This window comes from Symphalangus syndactylus, chromosome 14, assembly GCF_028878055.3.
Source record: "Symphalangus syndactylus isolate Jambi chromosome 14, NHGRI_mSymSyn1-v2.1_pri, whole genome shotgun sequence".
Classification (NCBI taxonomy): domain Eukaryota; kingdom Metazoa; phylum Chordata; class Mammalia; order Primates; family Hylobatidae; genus Symphalangus; species Symphalangus syndactylus.
The window spans coordinates 11,083,396-11,103,579 of NC_072436.2; the positions used below are offsets into that span (position 1 = coordinate 11,083,396).

Sequence of the window (20,184 nt, forward strand, 5' to 3'; positions counted from 1 at the left end):
TTTAAAAAAAAAAAAAAAAAAGGCCAGGCATGGTGGCTCATGCTGGTAATCCCAGCACTTTGGGAGGCCAAGGTGGGCGAATCACAAGGTCAGGAGTTTGAGACCAGCCTGGCCAACATGGTAAAACCCCATCCCTACTAAAAATACAAAAATTAGCTGGGCATGGTGACGCGTGCCTGTAGTCCCAGCTACTCGGGAGGCTGAGGCAGAAGAATCACTTGAACCCCGGAGGCAGAGGTTGCAGTGAGCTGAGATCATGCCACTGCACTCCAGCCTAGGTGACAGAGAGAGACTCTGTCTCAAAAAAGAAAAAAACCCACCTCACGGCTAGTAAAAGGCAGAGCTGGAATGCTAACCTGGGCAGTGTGGCACCACAGACCATGTTGTTAGTCACCCTGCTATGTAGGCTGCAAAAAGCTAAAGTCTCAGTGACAGCCCAGGGGGACGTCTCAGACCTGGCCTGGTATCTCTCTGTCTTTATCTCCCCAGCTCATCCCTCCCACCTACCCCCCTACACAGCACAGCCCCTCCTGCCCCACCCTGGCTCTAGAACACAGCATCTACAGGCCCTGCTATCTGGAATGCTTTCTTCGGCCTAGCTCTCCTCACCTCCTTCAGGTCTCACCTCCAATCTCTCATGAGGGAGGCCTTCTTTGATGCCCCTCCAGCACTTGCAGCCTCCCCTTCCTTCTTGGCATCTTGCTAGGGAATTTCACTATGTGCCAGGATACATGGTACTAGCCTATGTGTTGCCGTTCTGTCTCCACACACAGGATATAAACTCCATAAAGGCAGGAATCTTTGCCTGTTTTAGTCATGGTGTCTCCTTGGTGCCTTGCCAATGTAGGGACTCAATAAATACTCAGTGAATGACCAGGCATGGTGGCTCACACTTGCAATCCCAACACTTTGGGAGGCCAAGGTGGGAGGACTGCTTGAGCCCAGGAGTTCAAGACCAGCCTGGGTAATACAGTGAAACCTCACCTCTATAAAAAATAAAACTAGCTAGGCGTAGTGGTGTGCGCCTGTAGTCCCAGCCACTCAGGAGGCTGAGGTGGGAGGATTGCTTGAGCCCAGGAAATCAAAGGTGCATTGTGTCATGATCGCGTCATTGCATTCCAGCCTGGGCCACGAAGCGAAACCCTGTCTGTAAACGACAACAACAAACCTTGGCAAATTAATCAGAGACTCAAACATTTGGCCCACTACTTCCTATGAGCCACCATGCCGGACCGAATCCCAGGTTTTCTTTTCTTTTTTTTTGTCCTCACAATCTGTTCCCAATTTCAGGTTTTATAAGTTTAGTCAACTTTCCATTATCCCAGTCAACTAGCCATCTCCTCCCTGCCACCTCCCAATTGGGTCAGTCAGCAGAGGTGAATGGAAATACCTAACACATAGAAAATACATCCATAAGGCCGGGCGCGGTGGCTCACGCTTGTAATCCCAGCACTTTGGGAGGCCGAGTCGGGCGGATCACGAGGTCAGGAGATCGAGACCACGGTGAAACCCTGTCTCTACTAAAAATACAAAAAATTAGCCGGGCGTGGTGGCGGGCGCCTGTAGTCCCAGCTACTCGGAGAGGCTGAGGCAGGAGAATGGCGTGAACCCGGGAGGCGGAGCTTGCAGTGAGCCGAGATCGCGCCACTGCACTCCAGCCTGGGTGACAGAGCGAGACTCCGTCTCAAAAAAAAAAAAAAAAAAAAAAAAAAAAAAAAAAAAGAAAATACATCCATATACACATATACGACATGCTGACTTCGAAATTGATAATCCAAAGTGACGTGCAAGCTCATTTACATCCAACCCCGTATGCACCCCAGCCCCTGTCAATTGGTTTTATATCATTAGCCAGGCATGGTGGTGGCTGGGACCAGACCTGTGGTCCCAGCTACTTGAGAGGCTGAGGTGGTAGGACCACACAGGAGGTGGAGGTTGCAGTGAGCAAGATCAGGCCACTGCACAACAGCCTGGGGAACAGAGTCAGACTATCTTTTTTCTTTTATATTTTTATTTATTAATTTATTTTGAGATGGAGGGTCTCACTTTGTTGCCCAGACTAATCTCAAACTCCTGGGCTCAAGAGATTCCTGACTTGGCCTCCCAAAGTGCTGGCTGGAATTACAGGCATGAGCCACCGCACCCAGCCGAGACCCTGTCTCAAAAAACAAACAAACAAACAAACAAACAAAACGGCTTTGTATTCCCTTTTGTGTCTTCTCTTCCTTAGATCCACAAGGAAATCAAATTTCCTTTTACCCTGGAAAATCTTCAAAGCATTATTTTTCTTACATGGTACCTCAGTTTTAGACTCTCCCAAAGAGCAGGGAAGAAAAGATCCAAAAGAGTCTCCATAGTAACAGACTCCAAAAGCCAGCCTACTGCTGGGGGCTCGGTGGGTGTCCTCGGACCCACCCGGCAGCACCAGGGACAGTAGGACACATGGTGGGAGGTGGGGGCCCGGCCTGTCTTACCAAGTTCCAGAAGCTGTCATGTTTGCTTGGATTCTCACTGCCCAGAACATCTGCCGACAAACTGTCCACCTCGCACACATGGAGCCGGACCCAGTCAAGGAGATGGAGGAGGAGAGGGCCAGCTGGGAGGAGAGACTCTCATCACACACAAAAGCCTCAGCTTCATCTGCAGCAAGTTCCTTTATCCAAGGAACAGAGAACGTTAAGGCAGACAAGCTGACTACATAGGTTTATCCCTTTTAAGCAGTGACACACATGGTCTTGAATGAAGGACTGTGCTAGGAAAAAGCAAATGCACTTTCACCAAATATTACCTCTGTGCCAGGCAGCTCCATCTTTAACTGACCCCAGAAAGGGGTGAACATGGAATGCAGACCTCACTACCCCACACTCCAGATTCTTCACAAATACGTAATAGCTACATAAGTAATGGCCGTTTAGGAACCAACAGTGACTAGCTAGCAAGCAGCCAGGTATGCAACGATGATAAAAACATATGACCAGGGGGCTGGTGGCGCACACGTGGAATCCCAGCACTTTCGGAGGCTAAGGCAGGTAGATCATCTAAGCTCAGGCGTTCAAGACCAGCCTGGACAACATGGTAAAACCCTGTCTCTACTAAAAATACAAAAATTAGCTGGGCGTGGTGGCACATGCCTGTAATTCCAGCTACTCAGGTGGCTAAGGCAGAACTGCTTGAACCCAGGGGGCAGACGTTGCAGTGAGCCAAGATTGCACAACTGCACTCCAGCCTGGGTGACGAAGTGAGACTCAGTCTCAAAAAACAAAACAAAACAAAACATATGGCCGGGCATGGTAGTTCATGTCTATAATCCCAGCACTTTGGGAGGCTGAGGCAGGCAGATCACTTGAGCCCAGGAGTTTGAGACTAGGCTGGGCAACATAGGGAGACCCCATCTCTACAAAAAAAAAAAAAAAAAAAAAATTAGCCGAGCCAGGAATGGTGGCTCACGCCTATAATCCCAGCATTTTGCGAGGCCAAGATGGGCAAACTGCTTGAGCCCAAGAGTTCAAGAACAGCCTGGGCAACATAGCGAAATTTCCTCTCCACAAAAAATGCAAAAATTAGCTGGATGTGGTGGTGCATGCCTGTGGTCCCAGCTACTTGGGAGGCTGGGCAGGAGGATTGCTTGAGCCCAGGAAGTCGAGGCTGCTGAGCTGTGATCACGCCACTGTACTCCAGCCTGGGTGACAGAGCAAGACCCTGTGTCCCCTCCCCCAACAAAGACACACAAAAAATTAGCCTAGCATGGTGGCCTGTGCCTGTAGTCCCAGCTACTTAGGAGGCTGAGGCAGGAGGATCACTTGAGCCTGGGTGGTCCAGACTGCAATAGCTGTTGACTGTACCACCACACTCCAGCCTAAGTGACAGAGTGAGAACTTGTCTCAATCAATCAATAAAAATAAAATGAAATAAAATGGCAGAGTACAGCCGGCGCTCTGTATCCGTGATGTAGAACCTGCAGATACAAAGGGCCAACTGTAACCTCCTCAAAAATCCACTGGAGAAGGGAGGCTTCTGAACAACCAACTCTAATTTCAAGTTCCCCGCTTCTTTAGCGAAAGTATGAATAAAATACTAGGGCTACACAGAGGTTACTACTCATTTATGGAAAATGCCAAACATAAATCCTTAAAAGAAATGCAAAAAAGCTGCAGCAGATCCACAGAGAGCTCATACAGGCCATGACACTATACTGACCACAGTTTAATTCAAGATCAACAGAAGGCCGGGCACGGTGGCTCACACCTGGAATCCCTGCACTTTGGGAGACCGAGGCGGGCGCACCACCTGAGGTCGGGAGTTTGAGACCAGCCTGACCAACATGGAGAAATCTCGTCTCCACTAAAAATACAAAATTAGCCAGGCGTGGGGCCGCATGTCTGTCATCCCAGCTACTCAGGAGGCTGAGGCAGGATAATCGCTTGAACCCAGGAGGTGGAGGTTGTGGTGAGCCGAGATCACGCCATCGCACTCCAGCCTGGGCAACAAGAGCAAAACTCTGTCTTAAAAAAAAAAAAAAAAAAAAAAAAAAAAAAAAAAAGCTTCCTTCCTTCCTTCCTCCCTCCCTCCTTTCCTTCCTTCCTCACTTTCTTCTTTTCTTCCCTCTATGGCCCAGGCTGGAGTACACCCGGCTCGCTGCAGGCTCCCGTGATTCTCCTGCCCTGGCCTGCGGGCTGCCTGGGATTGCTGGCGCGTGCCACCACCCCTCCCCGGTTTTTCTCCTTTGGCTGGAGGCGCGGTTTCGCCATGTCGGCCAGGCTGGTCTCCAGCTCCTGACCTCGAGTGGTCTGCCCGCCTCGGCCTCCCGAAGTGCTGCGACTGCAGACAGAGGCTCGCTCACTCGGTGCTCGGTGTTGCCGGGGCTGGAGTGCGGTGGCGTGGTCTTGGCTCGCTGCAGCCTCCGCCTCCCAGCCGCCTGCCTTGGCCTCCCAGGGTGCTGGGATTGCAGCCTCTGCCCGGCCGCCGCCCCGTCTGGGAGGTGGGGAGCGTCTCTGCCTGGCCGCCCATCGTCTGGGTTATGAGGAGCTCCTCTGCCCGGCCGCCCCCCGTCTGGGAGGTGAGGAGCGCCGCTGCCCAGCCGCCACCCCATCTAGGAAGTGAGGAATGTCTCTGCCCGGCCGCCCATCGTGTGGGATGTGAGGAGTGCCTCTGCGCGGCCACCCTGTCTGGGAAGTGAGGAGCGCCTCTGCCTGGCCTCCCATCCCATCGTCTGGGATGTGAGGAGCGCCTCTGCCCGGCCGCCACCCCGTCTACGAAGTGAGGAGCGTCTCTGTCCTGCCGCCCCGTCTAGGAAGTGAGGAGCACCTCTGCCTGGCCGCCCCGTCTGGGATGTGGGGAGCGCCTCTGCCCGGCCGCCTCGTCTGGGAGGTCTACCGGAGGCCAGAAGCAATGTGGGGGCTGGACGTGGTGGCTCACGCCTGTAGTCCCAGCACTCTGGGAGGCCGAGGCGGGTTGATCACTTGAGGCTAGGAGTTTGAGACCAGCCTGGCCAACATGGCGAAACATATGAAAAATACAACTGACAAACCAACCAACCAACCCAGCGACAACAAAACAGGTCTATCCTGGAGTCGTACTCTAATTTTTTCTATTTTCTTCCCTTTCTGATCCTTTATCCCACTTTCTTTTTCTTCCTCTTCCTTCTCCTTCTTCTTTGTCAAATAGAGGATTGAGTTATCATTGATCCATACAAAGTCCCTCTCTCATTTATTTTAATTCCCACCCCCCATTTCTATTCCCCGTCTTCCCATGGGCAACCTTCCTAATATGTTTGATATGCATCTTTTTGTTTGTATGTACTTTTAGGAAATGTTTATTGTTTTGTGTGCAAAAAAAAAAATTAAAAAAAAAAAAAAAAAGTGGACTCATCACTGGTTGAACCTTGGGATAACGATAGCCCAAATTGACACCTTGATTTTAGCCTTGTGAGATATTCAGACGCAGAGAATGCAGCTAAGCATTCTCTGAATTTCTGACTCATGGAAACTGTGAGATAATAAATGTTTGCTGCTTTATCCACTAAAAAAAAAAAAAAAAAAAAAAGATCAACAGAAAAATTCCCATTGGCAGAGTTAATACCCATTGGCAGAGTTAACACACAGAGTTGCCCTGTCCCAGAGATTCGTGACAGAATTCCCAACGTGACTTTGCCTCTCACCACCTAATCCCACCCCACATTCATAACACTTTCTTAAGCTTGGCCAGTCCATGATGTTAACACTGACACCCCCTTTCACACACTAGTTTAATATTTCTCAGTACTTGTCAGGGTTTAGGTTTCTTGGAGGCACTCTGCATGATTCTTTTGGCAGTACCTGACAAAATGGTCAGGTTTCTTTGGGTGTTTTGTAATGATTTCCTGTGGCTATGATGATGGGAAGAACATTCTCAGGAATAAAACACTCATCACCATGCACAGGAAAGATGAGGAAAGAGCAGAAGATGGAAGGGGACACCTATGACATTATGGTGAGATACTCCCCGCTTACCTGGGGCCACTTCAATAAAAAGAATCTCACACAGGTTCCAGATGAGCTCCACTGCTGACAAAATGGAGACCTAAGGAAGAAATGGGGACAGGTTTCACCTGAAATAATTCCTGAGCTTTGCTCTCAGAGCCAAGGGATAAAGCAGACCTTGACTCACATGACAGTCATTCCTTAACCCAAAGGTTACTGCAGTCCTACCAGAGGATTTCCCACAGGGGAGCCAGCGCGAGGATGTTACGTGGTGGGATGAAGACCAACATTATTTTGTTTTAGCGGTTGTGATTTTATTTTATTGTGCATTATAAAAATAACTTGGCCAGCTGCAGTGGCTCACGCCTGTAATCCCAGCACTTTGGGAGGCCAAGGCAGGTGGAATGCTTGAGTCTAGGAGTTTGAGACCAGTTTGAGCAACATGGCAAGATCCTGTCTCAAGAAAAAATATAAGAATTGGCCAAGTGTGGTGACACATCCCTGTAGTCTCAGCTACTCAGGAGACTGAGGTGGGAGGATCACTTGAGCCCAGGAAGTTGAGTCTGAGTGAGCCATAGTCGTGCCACTATTCCAGCCTGGGCAAGAGTGAGACCCTGTCTCAAAATTTTAAAACAGAAAAAAATATAACTTGCATGTCACCAATTATTATATTATTTTTTTTTTTTTTTTTTTTTGAGACGGAGTCTCGCTCTGTCACCCAGGGTGGAGTGCAGTGGCGCAATCTCGGCTCACTGCAAGCTCCGCCTCCTGGGTTCACGCCATTCTCCTGCCTCAGCCTCTCCGAGTAGCTGGGACTACAGGCGCCCGCCACCACGCCCGGCTAATTTTTGGTAATTTTAGTAGAGACGGGGTTTCACCGTGGTCTCGATCTCCTGACCTCGTGATCCGCCCGCCTCGGCCTCCCAAAGTGCTGGGATTACAAGCGTGAGCCACCGCGCCTGGCACCAATTATTATTTATTTATTTTTTTTTTGAGATGGAGTTTGGCTCTTGTTGCCTAAGCTAGGGTGCAGTGGCATAATCTCGGCTCACTGCAACTTCCGCCTCCCAGTTTCAAGTGATTCTCCTGCCTCAGCCTCCCCAGCAGCTGGGAATACAGATGCCTGCCACCACGCCCAGCTAATCTTTTGTATTTTTAGTAGAGACCGGGTTTCACCTTGTTAGCCAGGATGGTCTCGATCTCCTGACCTCGTGATCCACCTGCCTCAGCCTCCCAAAGTGCTGGGATTACAGGCTTGAGCCACTGTGCCCGGCCAACACCCAGCTTTTTTTTTTTTTTGAGACAGAGTCTCACTCTGTCAGCCAGGCTGGAGTGCAGTGGCATCATCCAGGCTCACTGCAACCTCTGCCTCTAGGGTTCCAGCAATTCTCCTGCCTCAGCCTCCCGAGTGGCTGGGATTACAGGGGCACACCACCACGCCTAGCTAAATATTGTATTTTTAGTAGAGATGGGGTTTCCATGTTGGCCAGGCTGGTTTCGAACTCCTAATCTCAAGAGATCCACCCACCTCGGCCTCTCAAAGTGCTGGGATTACAGGCGTGAGCTACTGCGCCCAGCCTATCTCGATGAACTGATGCTTTAGCAAAGTGCTTCATTTGAGTAAAAGGAAGAGACAATATTTAGAAAAATATTCAGTAGATGACACGAAACACGTAGACAGCGCAAGAATTGGGAAGTTGGTATTCCAAGGACTGAAGTTTTGGAAACAGTCTATTAATGGGAAAGCCCAATATAAGACCCCGAAATAAATCAGACCTGGACCTTGCCCTTAGGGATATGCAGGCTTCCCTTCCTCACCATCCTTCAGTCCACAGACACCATGAGGACTTGTTCATAAGGGTACTTCAGAGACAGTGAATTACTGCCTAGTCACTACTGACTTTGAAAAGTATCTAATATGAAGCATCTACTAAGGAAAAAAGATACTGTAAGTCATCTTCCAGCTCCAAGTAAAGTAGAGCCACTTGCAACTCAGTAAAAACGTTGAGTTTGCCCAGGCGCAGTGGCTCACACTTGTAATCCCAGCACTTTGGGAGGCCGAGGCAGGCAGATCACAAGGTCAGGAGATCGAGAGCATCCTGGCTAACACAGTGAAACCCCGTCTCTACTAAAAATACAAAAAATTAGCCAGACGTGGTGGCGGGCGCCTATAGTACCAGCTACTCGGGAGGCTGAGGCAGGAGAATGGCGTGAACCCAGGAGGCGGAGCTTGCAGTGAGCCGAGATCGTGCCACTGCACTCCAGCCTGGACGACAGAGCGAGACTCCGTCTCAAAAAAAAAAAGAAAAAAAAAAATCTTGAGTTTTGCCAGGTGTGGCACCTCACACCTATAATCCCAGCACTTTGGGAGGCCAAGGCAGGAGGATCACTTGAGCCCAAGAGTTTGAGACCAGCTTTGACAACACAGAGAGACCCTGTCTTTCAAAAAAATAAATAAATAAAATAAAATGTTGAGTTCAAGAAGTGAGTAGTGTTTATGAGACCGAGCAGTGATCTCACAAGATTAATTCTCCATTTCAGGTGACAACCCCTCAACACAATTTGGTCAGGACATATATGTTCCATAAGAACGGAACATTCAGGGCCAGCACGGTGGCTCACACCTGTAATCCCACCACTTTGGGAGGTGGAGGCAGGTGGATCACTTGAGATCAAGAGCTCAAGACCAGGCCGGGCGCGGTGGCTCATGCCTGTAATCCCAGCACTTTGGGAGGCCAAGGCGGGCGGATCACAAGGTCAGGAGATCGAAACCATCCTGGCTAACACGGTGAAACCTTGTCTCAACTGAAAATACAAAAAATTAGCCAGGCGCGGTAGCGGGCGCCTATAGTCCCAGCTACTCGGGAGGCTGAGGCAGGAGAATGGCGCAAACCCGGGAGGCGGAGCTTGCAGTGAGCCAAGATTGTGCCACTGCACTTCAGCCTGGCGGACAGAGCCAGACACCGTCTCAAAAAAAAAAAAAAAAAAAAAAAAAGAGCTCAACACCAGCCTGGCCAACATGGTGAAACCCCATCTCTACTAAAAATACAAAAAGTAGCTGGGCTTGGTGTGGCACATACCTATAATCCCAGCTACTCGGGAGGCTGAGACAGGAGAAATGCTTGAACCCAGGGCACTCCAGCCTGGGTGACAGAGCAAGACTCCATCTCAAAAAAAAAAAAAAGGAACCGAACATTCACTCAAGTATTTAACAAGCACTTCCTTGTGAGCTAGACCTTGAAGGGGGCAAGACAATCACTGTCACCCAAAGGAGCTGCCTATCTACCTGAAAAGAAGAGACTTCTGCCATAACAGGAACTGCAAAGCCGCCCCAGGTGGGTGCCCAAGACACAGGACACAGTGGTGCTAAAACAATAAAGGTGACTCCCCTTACCTGGCTGCTGAACTGGCGGCCGTTGGCTGGATCTTTAGCAGCGACTAACAAAACACAAAACATTTTAAGTGAGCAATGGAACTCTTAGGCTTATTGTCATAGCTGAATATTCCAGAGTCTATGGCTTGAGCCTTTGTTTCTTTTAATGACAATTTTTTTTTTTTGAGACAGAGTCTTTCTCTGTCCCCCAGGCTGGAGTGCAGTGGTGCGATCTCGGCTCACCGCAACCTCCATCTCCTGGGTTCACATCATTCTCCTGCCTCAGCCTCCCGAGTAGCTGGGACTAGAGGCGCCCGCCAACACGCCCGACTAATTTTTTTTGTATTTTTAGTAGAGACGGGGTTTCACCGTGTTAGCCAGGATGGTCTCGATCTCCTGACCTTGTGATCTGCCCGCCTCGGCCTCCCAAAGTGCTGGGATTACAGGCTTGAGCCACCGCGCCCGGCCTTAATGACAAAAATTAAAAGACATTATAATCTCTCCTAATTATGGATTTTTTTGTTCTTCAATTCTCAAACCAAAGGCCCTCAAGTTACAAAATGGCACTTTCAACTGCAACACAGCTACCATAAAGGTCTCTGACATGCCAAGCACAGTGGCTCACACCTGTAATCCCAACACTTTGGGAGGCTGATGTCAAAGGACTTCTTGAGCCCAGGAGTTCAAGAACAGCCCGGAAAAATTAGGGAGATCCCGTCTCTACAAATAATTTAAAAATTATCAGAACAAAGGTCTCTGAGGAAAAGAGGGGACAAAAATTGTTTAAATTAGCTGGGCATGGTAGTACACATCTGCAGTCCCAACTACTTGGAAGGATGAGGTAGGAAGATCACTTGAGCCCAGGAGGTGAGGTCATGACTGCAATGAGCCATAATGTGTCTTTGCACTCCAGCCTGTGCAACCTTGTCTCAAAAAAAAATAATAGTAAGTCCAGGCACAGTGGCTGACTCCTGTAATCCCAGAACTCTGGGCTTGGTGGTATACAACTGTAGTCCCAGCTACTCAGGAGGCTGAGGCTAGAGAATTGCTTGAACCTGGGAGGTGGAGGTTGCAGTCACCTGAGTTCGAACCACAGCACCTCAGCCTGGGCGACAGAGCAACACTCAGTCTCAAAAAAAAAAAAAAAAAAATACTCTAAATGATTACTAAAAAAGTAAGGATTATGAAAGATGGAAAAGTAAGTTTTGGACTGGAATATCAATCAAACTTTACCTCACAGTATTTATACATAAATACTCAAAATACCCACACACACACGCACGCACGCACGCACGCACAGTCCTTACTTGCAAGCTGGTGCATTTCCTCCATACATGCTCTTATGACTGATCGGTAGTTTTTACTCACTCGAACCAATCTACAAAAAATAAAATAACACACAAGGTGAGCCTGGAACATCTTGTAGTGCCACAAAGGAAGGAAACACTCAAATAAATGTAGAAATTTGCTGAAAGAAAGAGGAGAGCCATTGTGAAGGAGCTCCTAACCTTTGGAAGCTGGAACTTGGGCAACAAAATAAAATGCTGCAAAACAACCCATGGGCTAAAGTTAATATCCACAAACCCATACTGAAATTAATTGTTGCAGATGAAATCTACTGGTCAGACCTTGTCTCAAAAAAATAAAAAACATACATAAAGATATTTACTGGCCGGGCCTGGTGGCTCAGGAGTATAATCCCAGCACTCCGGGAGGTGAAAGCGGGCGGATCAGCTGAGGTCAGGTGTTTGAGACCAGCCTGGCCAACCTGGTGAAACCCTGTCTCTACTAAAAATACAAAAATCCCAGCTACTCGGGACGCTGAGGCAGGAGAATCTCTTGAACCCGGCAGGCGGAAGTTGCAGTGAGCCAAGATCATGCCATTGCACTCCAGCCTGGGCGACAGAGTGAGACTCCATCTCAAAAAAAAAAAAAAAAAAAAAAAAAAGAAGACAGGGTCCCCTGCCATGAAGGAATTACAGGACTTTTGACATGTTTTTTTCCTAGAAGTGACAATAGGTTCTCAAACTCACCAATATTCTCCACCAGAGTCCCTTAAAACCAATAATCAGGCCAGGCGCAGTGGCTCATGCCTATAATCCCAGCACTTTGGGAGGCTGAGGTGGGCAGATCACTTGAGGTCAGGAGTTCGAGACCAGCCCAGCCAAAATGACGAAATCCCATCTCTACTAAAAATGCAAAAATTAGCCAGGCGTGGTGGCATGCATCTATAATCCCAGCTACTGGGGAGGCTAACGCAGGAGAATGGCTTGAACCCAGGAGGCAGAGGCTGCACTGGGCCGAGATTACGCCACTGCACTCCAGCCTGGGTGACAGAGTGAAACTCTGTCTCAAAAAACAAAAAACAAAAAAAAAAAACAGGGCCAGGCATGGTGGCTCACGCCTGTAATCCCACCACTTTGGGAGGCCGAAGCGGGTGGATCACGAGGTCAGGAGATCGAGACCATCCTGGCTAACACAGTGAAACCCCGTCTCTACTAAAAATACAAAAAATTAGCCGACGTGGTGGTGGGCGCCTGTAGTCCCAGCTACTGGTGAGGCTGAGGCAGGAGAATGGCGTGAACCCAGGAGGCGGAGCTTGCAGTGAGTGGAGATTGCGCCACTGCACTCCAGCCTGGGCGACAGAGCGAAATTCTTGTCTCGAAAAAAAAAACAGAAAAACAACCAATAGTCACTCACACACACACTCACACAGAAGCTGACCTGGGTCTTGTCCAGAATGATTCATCTGTGAAAAGCTTATCAAGGAAGTAATATACCAACACTGCCCATGCCCTAGCCATCCATGTGAAGGGACGCTGACAAAAATCTAACACAGGAGTTCTTAAACTCCAGTGTGCTGGAGATTTTAAGATCCAACCACAGAGATTTTGATTTTGATGATCTGAGGTGGGTCCCAAAAGTCTACAATTAACAAGTACCACTCTGATAATGATGAAGTTATGAACTACAATTCAAGAAAATCCTAATCTAAGGCCGGGCGCGGTGGCTCAAGCCTGTAATCCCAGCACTTTGGGAGGCCGAGGCGGGCGGATCACGAGGTCAGGAGATCGAGACCATCCTGGCTAACACGGTGAAACCCCGTCTCTACTAAAAATACAAAAAAATTAGCCGGGCGTGTTGGCGGGCGCCTGTAGTCCCAGCTACTCGAGAGGCTGAGGCAGGAGAATGGCGTGAACCCAGGAGGCGGAGCTTGCAGTGGGCCGAGATCGCCCCACTGCACTCCAGCCTGGGGGACAGAGAAAGACTCCGTCTCAAAAAAAAAAAAAAAAAAAAAAAAAAGAAAATCCTAATCTATAAACAGTACAAGAGTTTTCTGGTCTGTTGTCAAATAACGTCTGAATCGTTATTTTTTAGAGACAAAACTGTTAGGTTTATATTAATTTTCAAATCTCCCAACAATGTGACCTCATTCAATGACTCTCACATGCTTGTGTGGCCTAAATTTTCTTCTTTGGAGGGTAAGTAAAATATGAATATAAATAAAGCTTGTCAAGCCAGCCAATCAATAGCATTTGCATATTCCCGCTAAGTCTTCCCATCACTGCTAATGTACACTGTCCAGTACTCATGCCTCAACTAGAACCAGGAGTCTCTTATTTCTTTACACAACCCATAAAACACACAAAAAGACAACAATGTACTTCATTTGGCTTTCCACAGTGTGTAGTGTGGGCTTCAACACCAAACAGCAACCAACTTACTGAGATTTTCTGGATTTTCCAGTCAACTCTTCGTCAATTCTCTGGAGGCCCAGAAAGATTCCATGGGATTCATTGAAGAGTTTTCTCAAGATTTGAGAGTAAACATCTACATCCTTACGGATGATATAGATAAAGGGGCAACTTGGCACCATCTCTGATTTTTCTGAAACGAAACAGAAAAAAAAAAATTTAACACCTATTATGATCATCTCCAAAAGTGAATCTACTCTAAAAAAATTTTTTGTGGCCGGGCATGGTGGCTCATGCCTATAATCCCAGCACTTTGGGAGGCCGAGGCAGGCAGATCACGAGGTCAGGAGTTCGAGACCAGGCTGGCCAACATAGCAAAACCCTGTCTCTACTAAAAATACAAAAATTAGCTGGGTGTGGTGGCGCATGCCTTCATTCCCAGCTACTCAGGAGGCTGAGGCAGGAGAACTGCCTCAAACTGGGAGGCGGAGGTGGCAGTGAGCCGAGATCGCACCACTGCATTCCAGCCTGGACAGAGCGAGACTCCGTCTCAAAAAAAAAAAAAAAAAAAAAAAAGCAAATCAAATGTCAAGATTCCAGTTTTATCCTTCTACTGGAGGGAGACCGTATCACCGTATCAGGAAAAGAAGAAGATTCACATCCCATCCAATAGCTGGTGGAACTTAGGAAAATCAAGCCAAGGACAAGCTATGTCACTCTCCAGCTCCATCTGTGCCTTGGATGCTACGGCTCAGCTCAACCTACAGAACTATTATTCAGCTGAATCCATGCTGTGGACACAAAAGTGACGGCCAAGCATCTGCAAGGTTCACAATAAGGGAGCTACTGATAGGAATTTGGTCACTTTGGACAAAGAAAAAGGGATAAAAAGCTTGACATTTTAAATATGAAGATAATTTTTCATGAAAACAATTGTTAATTTTTTTCTGGGATTCAACATCTTCAAGATCTCAAAAATCAATGAAAATCTCAAATAGCTAACATTTCAAAAATAAAAATGCTGAAATGCAACAGGACTGCTTGAGGCCAGGAGTGTGAGACCAGCCTAGGCAACAAAACGAGACTCCCATCTCTACAAAGAAAAAAAAATTAGCGCTTCCTTCCTTCCTTCCTTTCTCTCTGTCTCTCTCTCTCTCTCTTTCTCTCTTTCTCTCTTTCTCTCTTTCTTTCTTTCTTTCTTCCTTTCTTTCTTTCCCTCTCTGGCCCAGGCTGCAATCTACTCGGCTTGCTGCTGCCCGCGCCGCGGACTGCCTGGGACTGCCGGCGCGCTGCCTGCCTTTTCTCCTTTGGATGCAGGCACGCGTTCGCCATCTTGGCCACGCTGGTCGCCAGCTCCTGACGCCGAGTGCTCTGCCCGCCTCAGCCTCCCGAGGTACTGGGACTACAGACGGAGTCTCGCTCACCCAGTGCTCGGTGTTGCCCCGGCTGGAGTGCGGTGGCCTGGTCTGGCCTCGCGGCAGCCTCTACCCCCCAACCGCCTGCCTTGGCCTGCCAGGGTGCTGGGATTGCAGCCCCTGCCCGACCGCCGCCCCATCTGGAAGGTGGGGAGCGCCTCTGCCCGGCCGCCCCGTCTGGGAGGTGAGGAGCGCCTCTGCCCGGCCACCCACCGTCTGGGACGTGAGGAGCGCCTCTGCCCGGCCGCCCCGTATGGGAAGTGAGGAGCGCCTCTGCCCGGCCACCCACCGTCTGGGAAGTGAGGAGCGCCTCTGCCCGGCCACCCACCGTCTGGGAAGTGAGGAGCGCCTCTGCCCGGCCACCCACCGTCTGGGAAGTGAGGAGCGCCTCTGCCCGGCCACCCACCGTCTGGGAAGTGAGGAGCGCCTCTGCCCGGCCACCCACCGTCTGGGAAGTGAGGAGCGCCTCTGCCCGGCCACCCACCGTCTGGGAAGTGAGGAGCGCCTCTGCCCGGCCACCCATCGTCTGGGAAGTGAGGAGCGCCTCTGCCCAGACACCCATCGTCTGGGAAGTGAGGAGCGCCTCTGCCCGGCCGCCCCGCCTGGGAAGTGAGGAGCGCCTCTGCCCGGCCGCCCCGCCTGGGAAGTGAGGAGCGCCTCTGCCCGGCCACCCATCGTCTGGGAAGTGAGGAGCGCCTCTGCCCGGCCGCCTCGTCCGGGAAGAAATGAGGAGCGCCTCTGCCCGGCCGCCCCATCCGGGAAGAAGTGAGGAGCGCCTCTGCCCAGCCACCCATCGTCTGGGAAGTGAGGAGCGCCTCTGCCCGGCCACCCACCGTCTGGGAAGTGAGGAGCGCCTCTGCCCGGCCGCCCCGTCTGGGAAGTGAGGAGCGCCTCTGCCCGGCCACCCACCGTCTGGGAAGTGAGGAGCGCCTCTGCCCGGCCACCCACCGTCTGGGAAGTGAGGAGCGCCTCTGCCCGGCCGCCCCGCCTGGGAAGTGAGGAGCGCCTCTGCCCGGCCACCCATCGTCTGGGAAGTGAGGAGCGCCTCTGCCCGGCCTCCCATCGTCTGGGAGGTGAGGAGCGCCTCTGCCCGGCCGCCCCGTCCGGGAGGAAGTGAGGAGCGCCTCTGCCCGGCCGCCCCGTCCGGGAAGAAGTGAGGAGCGCCTCTGCCCGGCCGCCCCGTCCGGGAAGAAGTGAGGAGCGCCTCTGCCCGGCCGCCCCATCTGGGAAGTGAGGAGCGCCTCTGCCCGGCCGCCCCGTCCGGGAAGAAATGAGGAGCGCCTCTGCCCGGCCGCCCCATCCGGGAAGAAGTGAGGAGCGCCTCTGCCCGGCCGCCCCATCCGGGAAGAAGTGAGGAGCGCCTCTGCCCAGCCACCCATCGTCTGGGAAGTGAGGAGCGCCTCTGCCCGGCCACCCACCGTCTGGGAAGTGAGGAGCGCCTCTGCCCGGCCGCCCCGTCTGGGAAGTGAGGAGCGCCTCTGCCCGGCCACCCACCGTCTGGGAAGTGAGGAGCGCCTCTGCCCGGCCACCCACCGTCTGGGAAGTGAGGAGCGCCTCTGCCCGGCCACCCACCGTCTGGGAAGTGAGGAGCGCCTCTGCCCGGCCACCCACCGTCTGGGAAGTGAGGAGCGCCTCTGCCCGGCCACCCACCGTCTGGGAAGTGAGGAGCGCCTCTGCCCGGCCACCCACCGTCTGGGAAGTGAGGAGCGCCTCTGCCCGGCCGCCCCGTCTGGGAAGTGAGGAGCGCCTCTGCCCGGCCACCCATCGTCTGGGAAGTGAGGAGCCCCTCTGCCCGGCCACCCATCGTCTGGGAAGTGAGGAGCGCCTCTGCCCGGCCACCCATCGTCTGGGAAGTGAGGAGCGCCTCTGCCCGGCCTCCCATCGTCTGGGAGGTGAGGAGCGCCTCTGCCCGGCCGCCCCGTCCGGGAGGAAGTGAGGAGCGCCTCTGCCCGGCCGCCCCGTCCGGGAGGAAGTGAGGAGCGCCTCTGCCCGGCCGCCCCGTCCGGGAGGAAGTGAGGAGCGCCTCTGCCCGGCCGCCCCGTCCGGGAGGAAGTGAGGAGCGCCTCTGCCCGGCCGCCCCGTCCGGGAGGAAGTGAGGAGCGCCTCTGCCCGGCCGCCCCGTCCGGGAAGAAGTGAGGAGCGCCTCTGCCCGGCCACCCATCGTCTGGGAAGTGAGGAGCGCCTCTGCCCGGCCGCCCCGTCCGGGAAGAAGTGAGGAGTGCCTCTGCCCAGCCGCCCCGTCCGGGAAGAAGTGAGGAGCGCCTCTGCCCGGCCGCCCCGTCTGGAAGAAGTGAGGAGCGCCTCTGCCCGGCCGCCCCATCTGGGAGGTGAGGAGCGCCTCTGCCCGGCCACCCATCGTCTGGGAGGTGAGGAGCGCCTCTGCCCGGCCACCCATCGTCTGGGAGGTGAGGAGCGCCTCTGCCCGGCTGCCCCATCTGGGAAGTGAGGAGTGCCTCTGCCCGGTCACCCATCGTCTGGGAGGTGAGGAGCGCCTCTGCCCGGCCACCCATCGTCTGGGAAGTGGGGAGTGCCTCTGCCCGACCACCCATCGTCTGGGAAGTGAGGAGCGCCTCTGCCCGGCCACCTATCGTCTGGGAAGAAGTGAGGAGCGTCTCTGCCTGGCCGCCCCGTCTGGGAAGTGAGGAGCCCCTCTGCCCGGCCGCCCCGTGTCTGGGTAGAAGTGAGGAGCTCCTCTGCCTGGCCGCTCCGTCTGGGAGGTCTACCACGGAGGCCAGAAGCAATGTGGGGGCTGGACGTGGTGGCTCACGCCTGTGGTCCCGGCACTCTAGGGGGCGAGGCGGGTTGATCACTTCGGACTAGGAGTTCGGGACCAGTCTGGCCAACTTGGCGAAACATGAAGAATACAACAGACAAACCAACCAACCAACTCAATGACAACAAAACAGGTCTACCCTGGAGTCATACTCTAATTTTTTCTATTTTCCTCCCTTTCTGATCCTTTATCCCACTTTCTTTTTCTTCCTCTTCCTTCTCCCTCTTCTTTGTCAAATAGAGGATTGAGTTATTATCACTGATCCATATAAAGTCCCTCTCTCATTTATTTTAACTCCCACCCCCATTTCTATTCCCCGACTTCCCATGTGCAACCTTCCTAATATGTTTGATACGCATCTTTTTGTTTGTATGTATTTTTAGAAAATGTTTATTGTTTTTGTATGCAAAAAAAAATTAATTAAAAAAAAAAAGAAAAAAAAAAAAAAGAAAAAAAAATTAGCTGGGCGTGGTGGCATGGTGACCTGTAGTCTCAGCTACTAGGAAGACTGAGGCAGAGGATCACTTGAGCCCAGGAGGTAGAGGCTGCGGTGAGCCATGATCGCACTGTACTCCAGCCCGGGTGACACAACAAAACCCTGTTGTATCTTGAAAACAAAATAGAGAAAATTAAAATAGTACAAAATAAATTCAACTGTTTCAGTCCACAACTAGTAAAACCTGAGTTAATAAACAGAAAAACAACCAAATGTCCCAACATGGATAATTTGGAAGAAAAAAAACCCTACCTTTTTTGTTGAAGGAGGTTTCACACACCAGCATCTCCCCTGGACCCCAGTCAAAACACATTTGGTTCTTCTTGGAATTCACGCCTGGAATCAACTAGAAAATAAGGCATAGAAATCTAAAATGAAAAATGTTCTTCTTACTGAAGTCGTTCCATTCTTTTTTTTTTTTTTTTTTTTTTTTTGACACAACGATTCACTCTGTTTAACAGGCTGGTGTACAGTGGTGCAATCTCAGCTCTCTCCAATTGCAGCCTCCTGGGTTCAAGGGCTTCTCCTGCCTCAACCTCCTGAGTAGCTGGGACTACAGGTGTGTGCAACCACACCCGGCTATCTTTTTTTTCATTTTTAGTAGAGACAGAGTTTCACCATATTGCCCAGGCTGGTCACAAACTCCTGAGCTCCGGTGATCCGTCCGCCTCAGCCTCCCAAACTGCTAGGACTACAGGCGTGAGCCACCGTGCCCGCCCTGCTGAAAAACACTTTAAGTGAAGAGCACAGCTGGCCCTCTAATAACACTGTATCCTTCAATAACATTTCCTTATAACACTGGTAAGAAAAATTCATTTTGGGCCGGCGGCGCGGTGGCTCCCGCCAACACTTTGGGAGGCTAAGGCGGGCAGATCATCTGAGGTCAGGAGTTCTAACTCTTGTTGCCCAGGCTGGACTGCAGTGACGCGATCTTGGCTCACTGCAACCTCTGCCTCCTGGGTTCAAGTGATTCTCCTGCCTCAGCTTCTTGAATAGGTGGGATTACAGGCACGTGCCACCACACCAGGTTAATTTTTGTATTTTTTTTAGTAGAGACGGGGTTTCACCATGTTGGCCAGGCTGATCTCGAACTCCTAGCCAGGCGCAGTGGCTCATGCCTGTAATCCCAGCACTTTGGGAGGCCGAGGCAGGCGGATCACGAGGTTAGGCGTTCGAGACCAGCCTGACCAAGATGGTGAAACCCCATCTCTACCAAAAATACAAAAATTAGCTAGGTGTGGTGGCACGCACCTGTAATCTCAGCTACTCAGGAGAGTGAGGCAGAAGAATCGCTTGAACCCGCGAGCCAGAGGTTGCAGTGAGCTGAGACTGCACCACTGCACTCCATTCTGGGTGACAGAGTGAGAATCCGTCTCAAAAAAAGAAAGAGGCCAGGCGCAGTGGCTCACACTTGTAATCCCAGCACTTTGGGAGACTGAGGTGGGCAGATCACCTGAGGTCGGGAGTTCCAGACCAGCCTGACCAACATGAAGAAACCCCATCTCTACTAAAAAAATTAGCCGGGCATGGTGGCACATGCCTGTAAACCCAGCTACACAGGACACTGAGGCAGGAGAATCGCTTGAACCCAGGTGGCGGAGGTGGCAGTAAGCTGAGATCAAGCCAATGCACTCCAGCCCGGGCAACAGAGCGAGACACTGTCTCAAAAAAAAAAAAAAAAAAAAAAAAAAAAAAAAGCTGGGCGCCATTGACACCTGTAATCCCAGCACTTTGGGAGGCCGAGGTGGGCGGATCACGAGGTCAGGAGATCGAGACCATCCTGGCCAACACGTGAAACCCCATCTCTACTAAAAATACAAAAAATTAGCCGGGCATGGTGGCAGACACCTGAAGTCCCAGCTACTCGGGAGGCTGAGGCAGGAGAATGGTGTGAACCCGGAAGACAGAGGTTGCAGTGAGCCGAGATCGCGCCACTGCACTCCAGCCTGGGAGACAGAGCGAGACTCCGCCTAA

At 51.5% G+C, this 20,184-nt stretch overlaps 1 protein-coding gene across 5 annotated transcripts in view; it reads right to left on the reverse strand.

The window, feature by feature from the left end:
* NUP85 (nucleoporin 85) overlaps positions 1-20,184 on the reverse strand; it is a 40,732-nt gene that overhangs the window by 18,591 nt on the left and 1,957 nt on the right. For all 5 annotated transcript variants that reach the window (XM_063617235.1, XM_055241153.2, XM_055241152.2 and 2 more), the window contains exons 2-7: positions 18,463-18,556; positions 13,557-13,719; positions 11,139-11,209; positions 9,853-9,896; positions 6,489-6,558; positions 2,475-2,596 (exon numbers count right to left, since the gene is read on the reverse strand). In XM_063617235.1, the coding sequence (XP_063473305.1) occupies positions 2,475-2,596; positions 6,489-6,558; positions 9,853-9,896; positions 11,139-11,209; positions 13,557-13,719; positions 18,463-18,556 (564 nt within the window). The remainder of the gene's footprint in view (positions 1-2,474; positions 2,597-6,488; positions 6,559-9,852; positions 9,897-11,138; positions 11,210-13,556; positions 13,720-18,462; positions 18,557-20,184) is intronic.